We start from the raw sequence: 15,967 nt of genomic DNA, 5'->3' as shown, positions 1-15,967 counted from the left end.
GCTTTACTGAAGAGAATCATAATGAATCCTGAGCGTCGTTCATCTCCCTTTGTCCTCCGTGACGGAGAGGCAAGAGGCTGGAAGCAGTTGCACAAAGACATGCAGCTCTCACACTGATTAATGAGCACACACACACACACACACACACACACACACACACACACACACACACACACACACTTGTTCTCATGCCGCCTGCATGTGATGAATGTTAATCATGATCCTTCATCCTCAGTTTGTGGGAAAAAACAAAGTTTCAGAGATTAAAACCATCAAACGTGAACAGAACCAGGAATCTGTCTTCATTTCACGCTCGCCAGCGTCTTTCAGACGCTTTCGTGGACTGAATTTCTTACAGAAAGTGAAACACTCGCAGACGTTGATGTTTTGATACCGAACGGTAAGAAACTTCAGAAAGACGACTTTTCAAATGTTGAAGAGTCTCAATGTAAAAACATAACGTTTGAGGTAAAACACTGAATAGTTTAGAGAAAAAGTTGTTTATGCATTTCATTACTTGCATATATATTAATTGTCTATGAGACGGTTTTCTTTATATATATTTTTGTGACTTTTGTGGACATCCTGGAGATTTAACACGACTAATAATCTCTAATAAACTGACCTGAAACCAAGTTTTCATTCTATTGTATAAGAAAACAAAGTCCCAGTGTGACTGTAATCAGATTCATGTCCCCACAAGACTGTAAAACCAGCTCCAACACACACACACACACACACACACACTGAGGTTTCTGTTTTCTTGTTGTCAACACCTTCTGTTACACACACACACACACACACACCACAACACTTTAACAGAAGCTTTGCTCATAAAATAACTTTATTAATCTCTTCAGTTCATTATCGACAGAATCAACTCTTTAAAGGCAATTAGTGATGAAACAACTTAATCCAACAGAAGAACATAACTTCTCTAATCCAGCGGACCGAAGGCCCTCGTCAGGAGGTCAGAGACATTAAATATGAAACCAGCGGACATGAAGCGCCGTTTCCTCCGTCGTTACCGGTCAGTCAGACACATTGAGGGAAACCTTCGGGCGTGATGTGGCGTCGGCTGATTTAAAGGGACAGTACGGATCATTGGAAGTTCCCCTCTATGTTCAGGATGCGTTCGCCTCTTGGCTGTCGGGCGGAAGTCGCCATCTTTTCTCTTTCCAAGGAAACCAGACTCCTTTGACAGAAACACATTTGACAGAAACATCTCAACGACTCCTGGATGGAATATCTGAAACGTGTCTGTAATGTTTATGGTCATGAGAGTTAAAAAACACCTAAAGAGGTAAACAAGCCCTCTTGGTAGATCAGAGTCACATAAATAAACTGTATTTAAATACGTGAGCCCGTCATGTTGCTGCTGGTTCTGGGGGTTCCTCAGGGCTCCATTCTGGAGTCGCTGTCATCTCAACTAATCCTGCAAAGATCACCATGAAATTTGGCCCAAACATTTGTGCTTCTTATAAAACGCTTTCATGAGAGGATTCTACTGAGCAAACGGAGTAAAAAGTGGAAAATAAATTCTATAGGAATCAAATAATCTGAACCGAACCAGAAGCCGACGTTTGAACCTCCCTCAGACTGGGCTGCCTCTAAACGAGGCCTCGTGCACTACTGTAAAGAAACGGGAACACAAATAATGAAATGTTTAACGAGGCCAGAGCGGCTGCACGGCGAGCCCGGCTGAAATATGTCCTGAAGGAATTTCAAACGAACGGGGAGCGTTCAAAACGACGAAACAATCAGTGTGTTTTTGGGAAACCATCAAACGATCACGGCTGATTCATGTCTTCTGGCCGTTGAAGAATTAGCTGGAAAAAAAAGTGTTTTCTGACTAATTAACTCCATCATTTCCTGGGGGTCAATATGGCGGACAGATGTGAATCATCATCATCATCATCATCATCAGCAACGGGTTTTCCCCGTGAGCTTTGATTTCAACACCTCGCTCCAAAAGAGATCCGACCACTTCAATCTCTTCCTTTAACCAAAAACAAAAAGTGATGGATTTTCATCTTCTTGAAATGCTGCTTTGAATTCTGGTCTGGAAGGGTTTGTGTTGTTGTCATTTCTCGGTGGTTTCACGGCGTCCATGTCTTTGTTCGTCTGATCTGAAGGCCCGTGGTTGGGTTCTGGTTCCCGGCAGACCGTCTCATGTGGTTCTTCCATCACTGCAGGAAATACTTTCTCTGGTTCCAGCCAGCGGCTCACGAACCCAACGGCCACAAAAAATTATAGATTTTTCACAAAGTGGTCGCCGGGACCCTGAAGAGGGTTCGTCTCCCCCTGGAGGGGAGCCGAGCGAGGGGGACGACCTGGGAGACGAGTGTTCAGCCCGACGGGAGCAGCACCGAGCAGCACGGAGCAGCACGGAGCAGCATGGAGCAGCATGGAGCAGCACGGAGCAGCATGGAGCAGCACCGAGCAGCACAGAGCAGCACAGAGCAGCATGGAGCAGCACGGAGCAGCACCGAGCAGCACAGAGCAGCACAGAGCAGCATGGAGCAGCACCGAGCAGCACAGAGCAGCACAGAGCAGCATGGAGCAGCACCGAGCAGCACAGAGCAGCACAGAGCAGCACAGAGCAGCACGGAGCAGCACGGAGCAGCACCGAGCAGCACAGAGCAGCACAGAGCAGCATGGAGCAGCACCGAGCAGCACCGAGCAGCATGGAGCAGCATGGAGCAGCACCGAGCAGCACCGAGCAGCACCGAGCAGCATGGAGCAGCATGGAGCAGCACCGAGCAGCACCGAGCAGCACCGAGCAGCATGGAGCAGCATGGAGCAGCACCGAGCAGCATGGAGCAGCATGGGGCAGCATGGAGCAGCATGGAGCAGCATGGAGCAGCACCGAGCAGCACCGAGCAGCACCGAGCAGCACCGAGCAGCACCGAGCAGCATGGAGCAGCATGGAGCAGCATGGAGCAGCACCGAGCAGCACGGAGCAGCATGGAGCAGCATGGAGCAGCATGGAGCAGCATGGAGCAGCATGGAGCAGCATGGAGCAGCATGGGGCAGCATGGAGCAGCATGGAGCAGCATGGAGCAGCACCGAGCAGCACCGAGCAGCACCGAGCAGCACGGAGCAGCATGGAGCAGCATGGAGCAGCACCGAGCAGCATGGAGCAGCATGGAGCAGCATGGAGCAGCATGGAGCAGCATGGAGCAGCATGGAGCAGCATGGAGCAGCATGGAGCAGCACCGAGCAGCATGGAGCAGCATGGAGCAGCATGGAGCAGCATGGAGCAGCATGGAGCAGCATGGAGCAGCATGGAGCAGCGCCGGTCTGTTTGCAATTACAGACAAACAAGAGAGCTGGAAACTTCTTCTGGTGGAAGGAGACGCACATTCCTGCGGGGCGGCGAACATCGGAGCCGGGTCGCGTCGAGGTGAGCGAGCCGGCAGGAGGGGAGGAGGGAGGAAGGGAGGAAGGGAGGAGGAAGAGGGAGGAGGGGGGAGGAGGAGGAGGGAGGAGGAGGAGGAGGGGAGAAGAGGATGGGGGGGCGACCCGAGGCCTGACGCCTCCGAAGGGGAAACCCAAACCACCGCTGCTCCTTTTCAAGGAGGTCAGAGGTCAGCTCCCCTGAAGCTGGAGCTCAGGTCCAGATCCGCCCCCCACCCCCCCTCCTCTCACACACACACACACACACACACACGCACACACACGCACACACACACACACACACACACACTCCCCCAAAAGAAAATGTTCCCTTCACCCACAGACGCCTTCTTGCAGGACCAGAAACACTGGCTTGTGTTTATGGAGACACTCGAGCTTCAGACTCGTGTGTCTGGTTTTCTGGTTTTCTTCCACGACTCGAGGAAAAAACACAAACGAGGCTTTTGGTCCTAAATTGACCAAAAGCCTCGTTTGCATATTTAAACATAACATTTCAAAAAAAATTGCAATACAATAAATAATCATCTTAATGTCAGTAATCAGCTGGCGTGTCGTGATTCCATCTATGAGTTATTATATTTGACTTTGTTCACCTGGAGAGTCTTTCCTGGAGAACTTCAACAACAACACGCTTGTGTCTGGGACGGTTTCATGTGAGGTTTGAGGTAATGAAGCTGGAACTTCAGACAGAACACGCTCTTTATGCGGTTTCATGAGGTTATTGAATTATTATTGCACATTACATGGCGGCTGGTCAGGGATCTTGCGTTTCGTCTGGTTTCTCCTCGTCTCTGCAGGCTGTTTCTGTCCTGTAGAGTCTCACCAGGAGATTCCTTCACTTCTACTCTTGTTGTTAAATCTCTCTCTCTATCCCCCTCAGTCCACCAGTGACTTGAGGTCAGGGAGTCCTTCCAGCTTCACGTCCAGCAGCATCTGACCGTAAGCTTTTCCCTGAGAAACAAGGAAAACCAGACTGAAAACTGTGCTTGTTCTCACAACACCAAAGTGTGTGTTTGCACATAAGTGTGAGTGTGTGAGTGTAGTCAAAGCCTGAGTGTGAAGTGTGTGTGTGTGCGTGCGTGTGTGTGTGCGTGCGTGCGTGCGTGCGCGTGTGTGCGTGTGTGTGTGTGTGTGTGTTGGCACATAGCGAGTGTGTTTCTTTGACGTGCAGTGGATTCCAGCGAGGCGGTAAAAAACTTTACAGGAGTGCCTCGAACAAAGGATGGAGAGGAGGAAGAGGAGGAGGAGGAAGAGGAAGAGGAGGAGGAGGAAGAGGAGGAGGAGGAAGAGGAAGAGGAGGAAGAGGAGGAAGAGGAGGAGGAGGAGGAGGAAGAGGAGGAGGAAGAGGAGGAGGAGGAAGAGTCTGAGAGGTTGAAGGACATCATATTTTTTATTTGATGTAACTCAAAGCAAAACATTAACTGCTTAATATTTCTGTTTTTTGTTGTTTTTTTTGCACTATGAAGGACGAGGAAGAGGAAGTAAGAAAAACTGAGTGGAAGTTCTGTGTGTGTGTGTGTGTGTGTGTCTGTGTGTGTGTGTCTGTGTGTGTGTGTGTGTCTGTGTGTGTGTGTGTCTGTGTGTCTGTCTGTGTGTGTGTGTGTGTCTGTGTGTGTGTTACCTGGGGGTCGCTGCGTAGAGATGCCACCCCTCCCCCTCCCAGTGAATTCTGCAGGACAAAGTTGAGAGCGCAGATCCCCGGCAGAGTGTGTCTGCAGAAACACACACACACAATTACACTCGTAACCACGGCAACGCACACCTTCGGCCACACACTTCAAAAACATGCAGTTCACTGTGAAACACACACACACACACACACACACACACACACAGACGCCAGCCAGCACAGCCTTGCACCATGTGTTGGTGCAGCAGTTTATTGCACATGTTAATGTGTGTGTGTGTGTGTGTGTGTGTGTGTGTGTGTGTGTGTGTGTGTGTGTGTGTGTGTGTGTGTCTCCTGCAGCTTTAACGAGCGGTGGCGGTTCACTAATGAAGCGCCTGCTTGTGGTTCAGGGGTGTGAGCGCAGGGTCTCGGGTCAGCGAGGCTTTACGGCCCGCGGCTCGCCGTCGTTACGCTAATCGCTAACACGCTAACACGCTAACGCGAGTCAGCGCTCAGACATTTAGTTTCACTGCCAAAATAAAAACAAACCCAAAAGAAATTATTTCTTTTTTCGCAGCTTTCACGTGTCAAAGTGTGACTTCTGCTCAACGGCGCCCTCTGTGGCCACACCTGGTATGAACAGGAGCTTATTTCTTATTTGTATTTCTTCTTTTGAGAAACCGTGGAAAGGTTCTTAGTATCTGGTCTGTGACTGTCAGTGTTGGGCTGTGGTTGTCTGTGACTGTCTGTGGTTGTCTGTGACTGTCAGTGACTGTCTGTGACTGTCTGTGACTGTGGTTGTCTGTGACTGTCTGTGACTGTCAGTGTTGGGCTGTGGTTGTCTGTGACTGTCTGTGGTTGTCTGTGACTGTCTGTGGTTGTCTGTGACTGTCAGTGACGGTCTGTGACTGTCTGTGACTGTCTGTGACTGTGGTTGTCTGTGACTGTGACTGTCGGTGACTGTCTGTGACTGTCTGTGACTGTCAGTGACTGTCTGTGACTGTCTGTGACTGTCTGTGGTTGTCTGTGACTGTCGGTGACTGTCTGTGACTGTCGGTGACTGTCAGTGACTGTCTGTGACTGTCAGTGACTGTCTGTGACTGTCTGTGGTTGTCGGTCTGGCCGCAGTGACGTCACCACTGTGTTGAGTGTTGTCAGCGTTGTGTTTGTGGGTCTCTGCACTGACACGGTGTTTGAACATGAGAACAGGCCGTGAGGTCAGGAACAGCTGGAGCCTGCATGCTGCTCTCTTTGGGGTGAACAGCTTTCATGAGTGACTCACAGAAAAAAAGGCTTCAATTTGAAAAACTCATATCGCCTCAAAAAATTATTATTTTTGCATTTTTACTTCACCAAAAAAAGAAGAAAAAAAAGTCCAGTCTTTATGCTAAGCTAGGCTATGGTGGCTTTTTTCAACGTACTATGACTTGTTTACATTGCTTTGATTTACTTTGTTGACAAACTTTGACTTTTTTGACAAACTGACTTTTTGCACTTTTTTGACAAACTTTAACTTTTTTGCACTTTTTTTGACAAACTTTGACTTTTTTGCACTTTTTTGACAAACTTTGACTTTTTTGCACTTTTTTTTGACAAACTGACTTTTTTGCACTTTTTTTGACAAACTTTAACTTTTTTGCACTTTTTGACAAACTTTAACTTTTTTGCACTTTGTTGACAAACTTTAACTTTTTTGCACTTTTTTGACAAACTTTGACTTTTTTGCACTTTTTTTGACAAACTTTGACTTTTTTGCACTTTTTTGACAAACTTTAACTTTTTTGCACTTTTTTTGACAAACTGACTTTTTTGCACTTTTTTTGACAAACTTTAACTTTTTTGCACTTTTTTGACAAACTTTAACTTTTTTGCACTTTGTTGACAAACTTTAACTTTTTTGCACTTTTTTGACAAACTTTAACTTTTTTGCACTTTGTTGACAAACTTTGACTTTTTTGCACTTTTTTTGACAAACTGACTTTTTTGCACTTTTTTTGACAAACTTTGACTTTTTTGCACTTTGTTGACAAACTTTGACTTTTTTGCACTTTTTTGACAAACTTTAACTTTTTTGCACTTTTTTGACAAACTTTGACTTTTTTGCACTTTTTTTGACAAACTTTGACTTTTTGCACTTTGTTGACAAACTTTGACTTTTTTGCACTTTTTTTGACAAACTTTGACTTTTTTGCACTTTGTTGACAAACTTTGACTTTTTTGCACTTTGTTGACAAACTTTGACTTTTTTGCACTTTTTTGACAAACTTTGACTTTTTTGCACTTTTTTTGACAAACTTTGACTTTTTGCACTTTGTTGACAAACTTTGACTTTTTTGCACTTTTTTGACAAACTTTAACTTTTTTGCACTTTTTTGACAAACTTTAACTTTTTTGCACTTTTTTTGACAAACTTTGACTTTTTGCACTTTGTTGACAAACTTTGACTTTTTGCACTTTGTTGACATGCTGAGATGTTTCTTGACTTTGTTGACATGCTGAGATGTTTCTTGACTTTGTTGACATGCTGAGATGTTTCTTGACTTTGTTGACATGCTGAGATGTTTCTTGACTTTGTTGACATGCTGAGATGTTTCTTGACTTTGTTGACATGCTGAGACTCTTCCATCGCACGAGGTCATTCTCTCTTGCACACAGGCAGAAGTGGAGGAGTGGTCGGTGTGATTCCAGCCGCTCTCTGCTCACCGTGTGACGGCGGCGCTGGTGCCTGGCTCGATGAGGTGGGAGAAGTACTCCTCCACCACAGAAGAAGTCAGGTGCTTCTTCAGGTAGGGGAAGAAGAGAGGATGACGAGCGATCACTCCTGGAGTCCAGAGGAGAAATAGAGACGCATCAGTCATAGAACTTTAAAAATGTGTCTTTAGTAAGTGCTTCATACTTCAGATCCTCCTCTATAAACTCAAGCAGCTTCAGGCCGACTTTTTATTTCTAATAAATCAAAGTTGGCATTTACAAGAAAAGGAAAGTCCTCCATTTTGTGTCCTTTGCCATTTTCAGGGGTTTATCTGAGGAACCCGTGAGGACGCTCTGAAACCTCTGAAACCTCTGAAACCTCTGAGCCTCTGAAACCTCTGAAACCCCTGAAACCTCTGAGCCTCTGAAACCTCTGAAACCTCTGAAACCTCTGAGCCTCTGAAACCCCTGAAACCTCTGAAACCTCTGAAACCTCTGAAACCTCTGAAACCCCTGAAACCTCTGAGCCTCTGAAACCCCTGAAACCTCTGAGCCTCTGAAACCCCTGAAACCTCTGAAACCTCTGAAACCCCTGAAACCCCTGAAACCCCTGAAACCTCTGAAACCTCTGAAACCCCTGAAACCTCTGAAACCCCTGAAACCTCTGAAACCTCTGAAACCCCTGAAACCCCTGAAACCTCTGAAACCCCTGAAACCTCTGAAACCTCTGAAACCCCTGAAACCTCTGAAACCCCTGAAACCCCTGAAACCTCTGAAACCCCTGAAACCTGTGAAACCTCTGAGCCTCTGAAACCGCTGAAACCCCTGAAACCTCTGAAACCTGTGAAACCTCTGAAACCTCTGAGCCTCTGAAACCTGTGAAACCTCTGAAACCCCTGAAACCTCTGAAACCTCTGAAACCTGTGAAACCTCTGAAACCTCTGAAACCTGTGAAACCTCTGAAACCCCTGAAACCTGTGAAACCTGTGAAACCTCTGAGCCTCTGAAACCTGTGAAACCTCTGAAACCTGTGAAACCTCTGAAACCTCTGAGCCTCTGAAACCTCTGAAACCTGTGAAACCTCTGAAACCTCTGAAACCTGTGAAACCCCTGAAACCTGTGAAACCTGTGAAACCTCTGAGCCTCTGAAACCTGTGAAACCTCTGAAACCTGTGAAACCTCTGACACCTCTGAAACCTGTGAAACCTCTGAAACCTGTGAAACCTCTGAAACCTGTGAAACCTGTGAAACCTCTGAAACCTCTGAAACCTGTGAGCCCGTGAGCCTCCATCTCGTGGATGGAGAGCTCCTCACCGATGTTGGCCGAGTCTCCTTTGTCTCCGCTCCTGGTGAAGGCCAGCTCCTCCAGACGGTAGCTGTGAGCGCCGGAGGGGAGGAGTCCTGAGGACCAGGAAGAAGACATGCCTTTGTTTGTTTGTTTGTTTGTTTGTTTGTTTGTTTGTTTGTTTGTGTCAGACAGTCGGGGTCTGAGACAAACAAACAAACTGGCTGTAACATAACAAAGTGTAGCGCTGTGAATACTTTACAGACGCACTGTACACATGTAGTTATATATGCATATGTAAAAACACACAACTACATGTTGATATATATATATATATATATATATATATATATATATATATATATATATATATATATATATATCTATATATCCACACTGTACCTCATTATTACTGTCATACAACATAATATATCACTCCTTTAGTTTCTCATCATTTACTTTGTGTATTTCTTTGAGTACTTCCTGTAACAACGAGAGATCAATGAAGCTTCTCTTGTGTTTCAGATGCTGACAATAAAAATAATAATTCAACTGAAACTCACAGCTGAATATTTATTTATTTATTTGTTAAAGTAAAACCAGGTGAATAAATATGAGAAGCAGCCGCTCCGTCTCCTTCATCTGAACCTTTTTATTGTCTCGGTTTGTTCTCGTGATGAGAGAGGACGTCCTGTCTCCAGCCTGGAATGTGTGTGTGTGTGTGTGTGTGTGTGTGTGTGTGTGTGTGTGTGTGCAGAGCCATGTGAATGCAGCGTGAGTGAGAGGATGCTTGAGAAATCATACACGCACACACACACACACACACACACACACACACACGCACACACACATACACGCACACACACATACACGCACACACACACACACACACACACACACACACACAGGGAAGGCGTTGCCCTCTGGAGGCAGACATCAGTAACTACACAACAAGTCTGTCTTCAATAACTGATATGAATCAAGAGTCTCCTCAAGGACCCTGGAACCTCCTAAAGGCCTTTCAAGCCCCCTTAAAGGACTCTGGAACCTCCTAAAGGTCTTTCAAGCCCCCTTAAAGGACCCTGAAACCCACTAAAGGTCTTTCAAGCCCCCTTAAAGGACCCTGGAACCTCCTAAAGGTCTTTCAAGCCCCCTTAAAGGACCCTGGAACCTCCTAAAGGTCTTTCAAGCCCCCTTAAAGGACCCTGGAACCTCCTAAAGGTCTTTCAAGCCCCCTTAAAGGACCCTGAAACCCACTAAAGGTCTTTCAAGCCCCCTTAAAGGACCCTGGAACCTCCTAAAGGCCTTTCAAGCCCCCTTAAAGGACCCTGAAACCCACTAAAGGTCTTTCAAGCCCCCTTAAAGGACCCTGAAACCCACTAAAGGTCTTTCAAGCCCCCTTAAAGGACCCTGGAACCTCCTAAAGGTCTTTCAAGCCCCCTTAAAGGACCCTGGAACCTCCTAAAGGTCTTTCAAGCCCCCTTAAAGGACCCTGGAACCTCCTAAAGGTCTTTCAAGCCCCCTTAAAGGACCCTGAAACCCACTAAAGGTCTTTCAAGCCCCCTTAAAGGACCCTGAAACCCACTAAAGGTCTTTCAAGCCCCCTTAAAGGACCCTGGAACCTCCTAAAGGTCTTTCAAGCCCCCTTAAAGGACCCTGGAACCTCCTAAAGGTCTTTCAAGCCCCCTTAAAGGACCCTGAAACCCACTAAAGGTCTTTCAAGCCCCCTTAAAGGACCCTGGGACCTCCTCTCCGCGTTGGTTCATAGTTCATAATCCCCTCTCGGGTGCAGCTTGTTCACCTGCGTCCGGTTCGTCCTGCTCCGAGGGGGGAGGGGCTTGCTGCTCAGGTGCGTCTGGCCCCGCCTCCTCCAGAGTCTCCACCAGCTCGCCGCCCACGTGGAGGTCCACCTGAGAGGAAGCGGACGAGGCATTCGCGGCAGTGGGACAAACAGCACTTTGTTTGTTGTTGTTTTGGGAGGCGGACTCACCTTCAGCTGAGACTTGGGGTGCAAGAAGAAGAAGGGCTTCAGGACCGGAGACCTGGAAAAGGACAGGACTCTGATTATCCTGTACTAGTATCACCTCAAAGTACTGCTGTTTTGATGTATTGGCCGCCGTGCGCATGAGCGAGTTTTGAACTCACACTCGGGGTCGTCCGCCCGCGATGCCGGTCAGACCGGGAGCTGAGAGGGAAGAGATTTAGTGGAAGGACGTCAGGCAGCAGCTGAGCCAGGAGTCACACGGAGTTCACCATAAACACAACCCAAGGACCACCAGCTCACAGGCCCCCTTATCGGAGTGAGTGTGTGAGTGTGTGTGTGTGTGTGTGTGTGTGTGTGGACCAAGTATGAATAAACTTGAAGCAGAACCTTCTGTTTCTGCTAATCGTACCCATGCCGGTTCCTGCAGGAGCGATTTCTCTGGAGAAGATCTCCAGAGCTTTCTTCTGCCTGTGATGAGCGGCCATCCAGACCACGGCCTCCCTGGAGCCCTGCACCACAGTACACACACACACACACACACACACACACACATATATATCTGTGTATATATATATATACACCAAAACCTGTGGTTTCAGTGGAGTTGCGTTACCGAGTCGCGGGCGTTGGGGCCGTACGAGTCCTCGGCTCCGAGCACCTGGACGTGGACGGAGCTGAAGTCCTCCAGATTGGACTGCTGCAGCATGCGCCTCGTCCTAAACACACACACACACACACACACACACACACACACACACACACACACACACACACACACACACTGTTACTCCCAGCCCTGCGGGCAGAGCAGGAAGTGGGCGGGGCTTCTCCTCACACCTCTTGATGATGCTGTCTGCGGTTCTTCGGGCCTTCTCCGCCGCCCGCGGGCCGCCGACCGGACACACCGCCGTCGCCCTGAAACCGTCCATGAAGGTAGCGCACACCTGGAGAGAGGAGGAGGAGGAGGAAGAGGAGGAGGAAGAGGAGGAGGAAGTGGAGGAGATGTTTTTCTGCAAGTTTTCTCGATGCAGAGAACAGAAAAGGTGTAGTTTAGTAGTTCACCTTGTAGTCGTGTGATGGAGCTGAACCTTTAGCCCCCGTCACTCTGACAGCTCCTCCATCTACACCTGAACACACACACACACACACACACACACACACACACACACACTTTATTCCCTTCACTTCCTGGTAATTCACAGTTCAACAATACCAGCCTCCACCTCCCCTCTTCTCCTCATCCTTCAACTTCCTCCTCTTCCTCATCAGTTCACCCTTCCCTGAACCCTCCCCTCCTCCTCTTCCTCCTCCTCCTCCTCTTCCTCCTCCTCCTCCTCCCTATGGGAGCGTGGAGGTCATCTGGGTGAAACCGGGCGATGAGTGAAGTATTTCCACGTTAAAGGTTCACGTCCTCTGAGCTCTTCAACCAGCAGATATTTAACATCCAGTCAAGAGCTGAAGCCTCGGGAGGAACTACAGCTCCCATGATGCTTTGGGCACGACTTTAGCCGTTAGGCGGACGATTCCAATGTGTGCGTATGTGTGTGTGAAGAAGAGGACAAAGAGGGGGAGGAGGAAGAGGAGGAGGAAGAGGAGGAGGGGTCATGTGACAGCTGCAGACTGTTCAACTTTTATCAGAAAATAAACAACTGATAAAGTTTAAGAGTTCAGAGTTTAAGGGAACGAGTTCAGCCGGAGGACACGTCCTCAAGGGCTGTGAGTGTGTGTGTGTGTGTGTGTGTGTGTGTGAGAGTGTGTGTGTGTGTGTGTGTCTGTGTGTGTGTGTGTGTGTGTGTCTGTGTGTGTGTGTGTGTGTGTGTGTGTGTGTGTGTGTGAGAGTGTGTGTGTGTGTGTGTGTGTCTGTGTGTGTGTGTGTGTGTGTCTGTGTGTGTGTGTGTGTGTGTGTGTGTGTGTGTGTGTGTGTGTGTGTGTGTGTGTGTGTGTCTGTGTGTGTCTGTGTGTGTGTGTGTGTGTGTGTGTGTGTGTGTGTGTGTGTGTGTGTGTGTGTACCTGCTACTTCCTGGATGTCCACCTGGCTGAAGTCACAGGTGACGTCCGGCAGCAGGTACCTCTGCGGGTCAGAGATCTCGTACACCAGCTGCTCCGCCGCCGTGCCGAAGGAAACCAAACCGCCGGTGCCGGGCGGCTTGGAGAGCTGGAACGAGCCGTCAGCCGACACCTCCACCACCGGGAAGCCCACGTTGTCCCTGAGGGGTCACGCTAGCACGTTAGCCCTTTAGCATGTCAGCCCTGAGGGGCCCGCGAGCCCTTTAGCACGATGTCCCTGAGGGGGCACGCTAGCACGCTAGCCCTTTAGCATGTCAGCCCTGAGGGGCCCGCGAGCCCTTTAGCACGATGTCCCTGAGGGGGCACGCTAGCACGCTAGCCCTTTAGCACGTTAGCCCTCTAGCGTGTTAGCACTGGTTGTTAAGTCAGGATTCTTCGGGTTATTAAATCATTGTTGGTATTTTCTTTTCTTTGTCATTTTATTTGCCACATTCCCTCCTGCAGGTTTTAATATTAGTGCAATAAATATAATAATAATATCATTATATTTATAATGTATTCAAAATAATGTCACATTTACCAGTCGGGTACTTTGTGCCAGTCGGTGAAGACGCCTCCAGTACTCTGAGCGCCGCACTCGATCAGGTGACCTGCCAGGCTGACACACACACACACACACACACACACACACACTGTAGTGTCCACCTGAAGGCTCAGAGGAGCTAACAGGGTGCATTGTGGGTCTGTTTACCTCCCGGAGGCCAGCAGGTCGTAGTCCGTCCTCTCCCACCCGAACTGAGACAGAGAAGAACACAAATTCAAGAATAGAATACAGAGTATATCATAAAGTATATCATAGAGTATAAGTACATAGGAGAGTATAAGTACATAACAGAGTATAAGTACCTGGTGCATCAGCGGTCCCAGCGTCACAGCGCTGTCCACACAGCGACCCGTCACCACGATGTCAGCACCGAGATCCAGACAGCGCTGGATAGGACGCGCCCTGAGGGGAGGGCATGGATAGAGATATATATATATATATATATATATATATATATATATATATATATATATATATATATATATAGTTCATACATCTGTTTTCTTTATGAACAGGAACTAGAGGAAACATTAGTCTTTTATCAAGCAAGGAAAGGAAACAAGGGAACGAGGAGCTGAGCGTGGTACCCGAGGTAAGCGTTCATGCTGTGGAGAGATTTAGGTAACGGCTCTCTGGAGACGCCGTCCACCATCTTTACTTCAGAGAGGAGGCGCCTCTGAGGAGGAGGAGGAGGAGGAGGAGGAGGAGGAGGAGGAGGAGAGAGAGGAGACAAGGGGAGATAGGTGATTACATTACATGTGATTAAGAAGATGATTATGATAACAATGATGAAGGTGATGATAGTGATGAAGGTGATGATGAAGATGCTACAGCCTCACATGGGGCATGAGGTCATCCCCGGTCACCACGGCGACCTTGAGGTCCAGACCGGCCTTCTTCACGACTTCCTGTATCGACGCGGCGCACGAGAGAGGATTCACTCCTCCTGCATTGCTCACCACACGGATACCTGAGGAGGAGGAGGAGGAGGAGATGAAGAGCGATGACATCACTCCCTCTCTCAGGTTAAAGCTCTCTCACCTTTTCTGTGGATGTCGTTGATGAACGGAGCGAGAGCCACGAGGACGAAGTCTGGAGCGAAGCCCAGAGCCTGACGGGAAGTACACATATATACATATGTAAAAGTATACCTGTATAAATATACAAATATAAAATACACATACATGTGTCTGTGGCGACTCACGGGCGTCTTGGCCTTGGCGGCGGTGAGCAGCGACATGGTGATCTCACTCAGGTAGTCGAACACCAGGAAGTCCAGCCGGCCGCCGTGGACCAGCTGAGGCACTGCGGGGGTTGAGAATACATACATACATACATATATATATATACATACATATATATATATATATATATATATATATATATATATGTATATATATATGTATAAATTTATTTTTCGTATTTATTATTTACATATTCAAATTATAATTCTGTTGTGAATTTATTTTAAAAAAATCTAAACATAATTTCTAATTATGTTGTGAAAGGAAGATGTGTCTGAAGATGAAGGCCATCCTCAGTTAGATTTTTTTCACTTTGCCAAGCCATTAATATATATATATATATATATATATATATATATATATATATATATATATATATATATATATATATATGGTTTATTCTACATGTATATTTTATATAAATTATAATTCTGTTGTGATTGTTGTATTTACTCTTCGTGTGTTTCTAACAGCAGCGATGACGTCACGTGAGCTCGCGCGGCTCGCTGGTACCTGAGTCCGCGGTGTCGCCCCAGAACCCGGAAGCACAGCCGATCCGGACCGGCTCCGACCCGGAAGCGCGCGTGTAGCACCTGGAGCTGGTGGCGTCTCGGCTTCCTGAGCTCACGCGCACAAACCTGCAGTTTAAACGCAGACTCGCGCACTTGTCTGCGCTTCCGGCGCGCGACAGCCTCCCGACGGCGGTGGGCGCGCGGCCGAGGACCTGCGGGAAGTTGTACATCTTGAGTTAATGTATTTATTTAGCTGAAAGAAGTAAATAAAACGGCAGCGTCCACTCTGCCGGAGTTCAAGGTCCGCTGGTCCAGCCGCTAAAACAGTCCGACCGGAAACACGTCATGGAACGTTTCCGTTCATCCGGGGTTTCAGATCCTTTCCCGCTGATACCACACAGTATGAATACTACAGTTACAGAGAAAGTACTAATACCACACAGTATGGATACTACTGTTACAGAGAAAGTACTAATACCACACGGTATGGATACTACTGTTACAGAGAAAGTACTAATACCACACGGTATAAATACTCTGTTACAGAGAAAGTACTGGTACCACACAGTATGTGTGGTATTTGTGTTGTTCGTGTGTGTTGTGTGTGTGTG

At 47.6% G+C, this 15,967-nt stretch overlaps 1 protein-coding gene across 3 annotated transcripts; it reads right to left on the bottom strand.

Annotated features, from left to right (window-relative positions):
* Positions 1–838: 838 nt before the first annotated feature.
* Positions 839–15,651, bottom strand: lratb.1 (lecithin retinol acyltransferase b, tandem duplicate 1). 3 transcript variants are annotated; one of them, XR_011078065.1, is made up of 21 exons: positions 15,358–15,651; positions 14,805–14,905; positions 14,642–14,711; positions 14,440–14,570; positions 14,188–14,276; positions 13,903–14,002; positions 13,748–13,791; positions 13,577–13,654; positions 13,000–13,196; positions 12,052–12,116; positions 11,827–11,933; positions 11,603–11,705; positions 11,399–11,498; positions 11,151–11,190; positions 10,996–11,047; positions 10,807–10,915; positions 9,035–9,121; positions 7,733–7,850; positions 5,042–5,132; positions 4,014–4,371; positions 839–1,195 (listed from the first exon to the last, which is right to left on the bottom strand). XR_011078065.1 is itself a non-coding variant. In XM_068587173.1 (20 exons), exons 1-20 carry the CDS (start codon positions 15,584–15,586, stop codon positions 4,297–4,299), a joined length of 1,986 nt encoding a protein of 661 aa, XP_068443274.1. In that variant the 5' UTR covers positions 15,587–15,651; the 3' UTR covers positions 3,663–4,296. The 3 variants fall into 3 exon arrangements, 1 of the variants encoding a protein (XP_068443274.1); XR_011078066.1 differs by having other exon boundaries at positions 4,164–4,371; XM_068587173.1 differs by lacking the exon at positions 839–1,195 and having other exon boundaries at positions 3,663–4,371.
* Between the last annotated feature and the right edge of the window lie 316 nt (positions 15,652–15,967).

This window comes from Clinocottus analis, unplaced genomic scaffold, assembly GCF_023055335.1.
Source record: "Clinocottus analis isolate CAN_PGR_092001 unplaced genomic scaffold, fCliAna1.0.p SCAF_21, whole genome shotgun sequence".
NCBI lineage: Eukaryota > Metazoa > Chordata > Actinopteri > Perciformes > Cottidae > Clinocottus > Clinocottus analis.
This window is presented reverse-complemented; position numbering and strand designations above follow the sequence as displayed.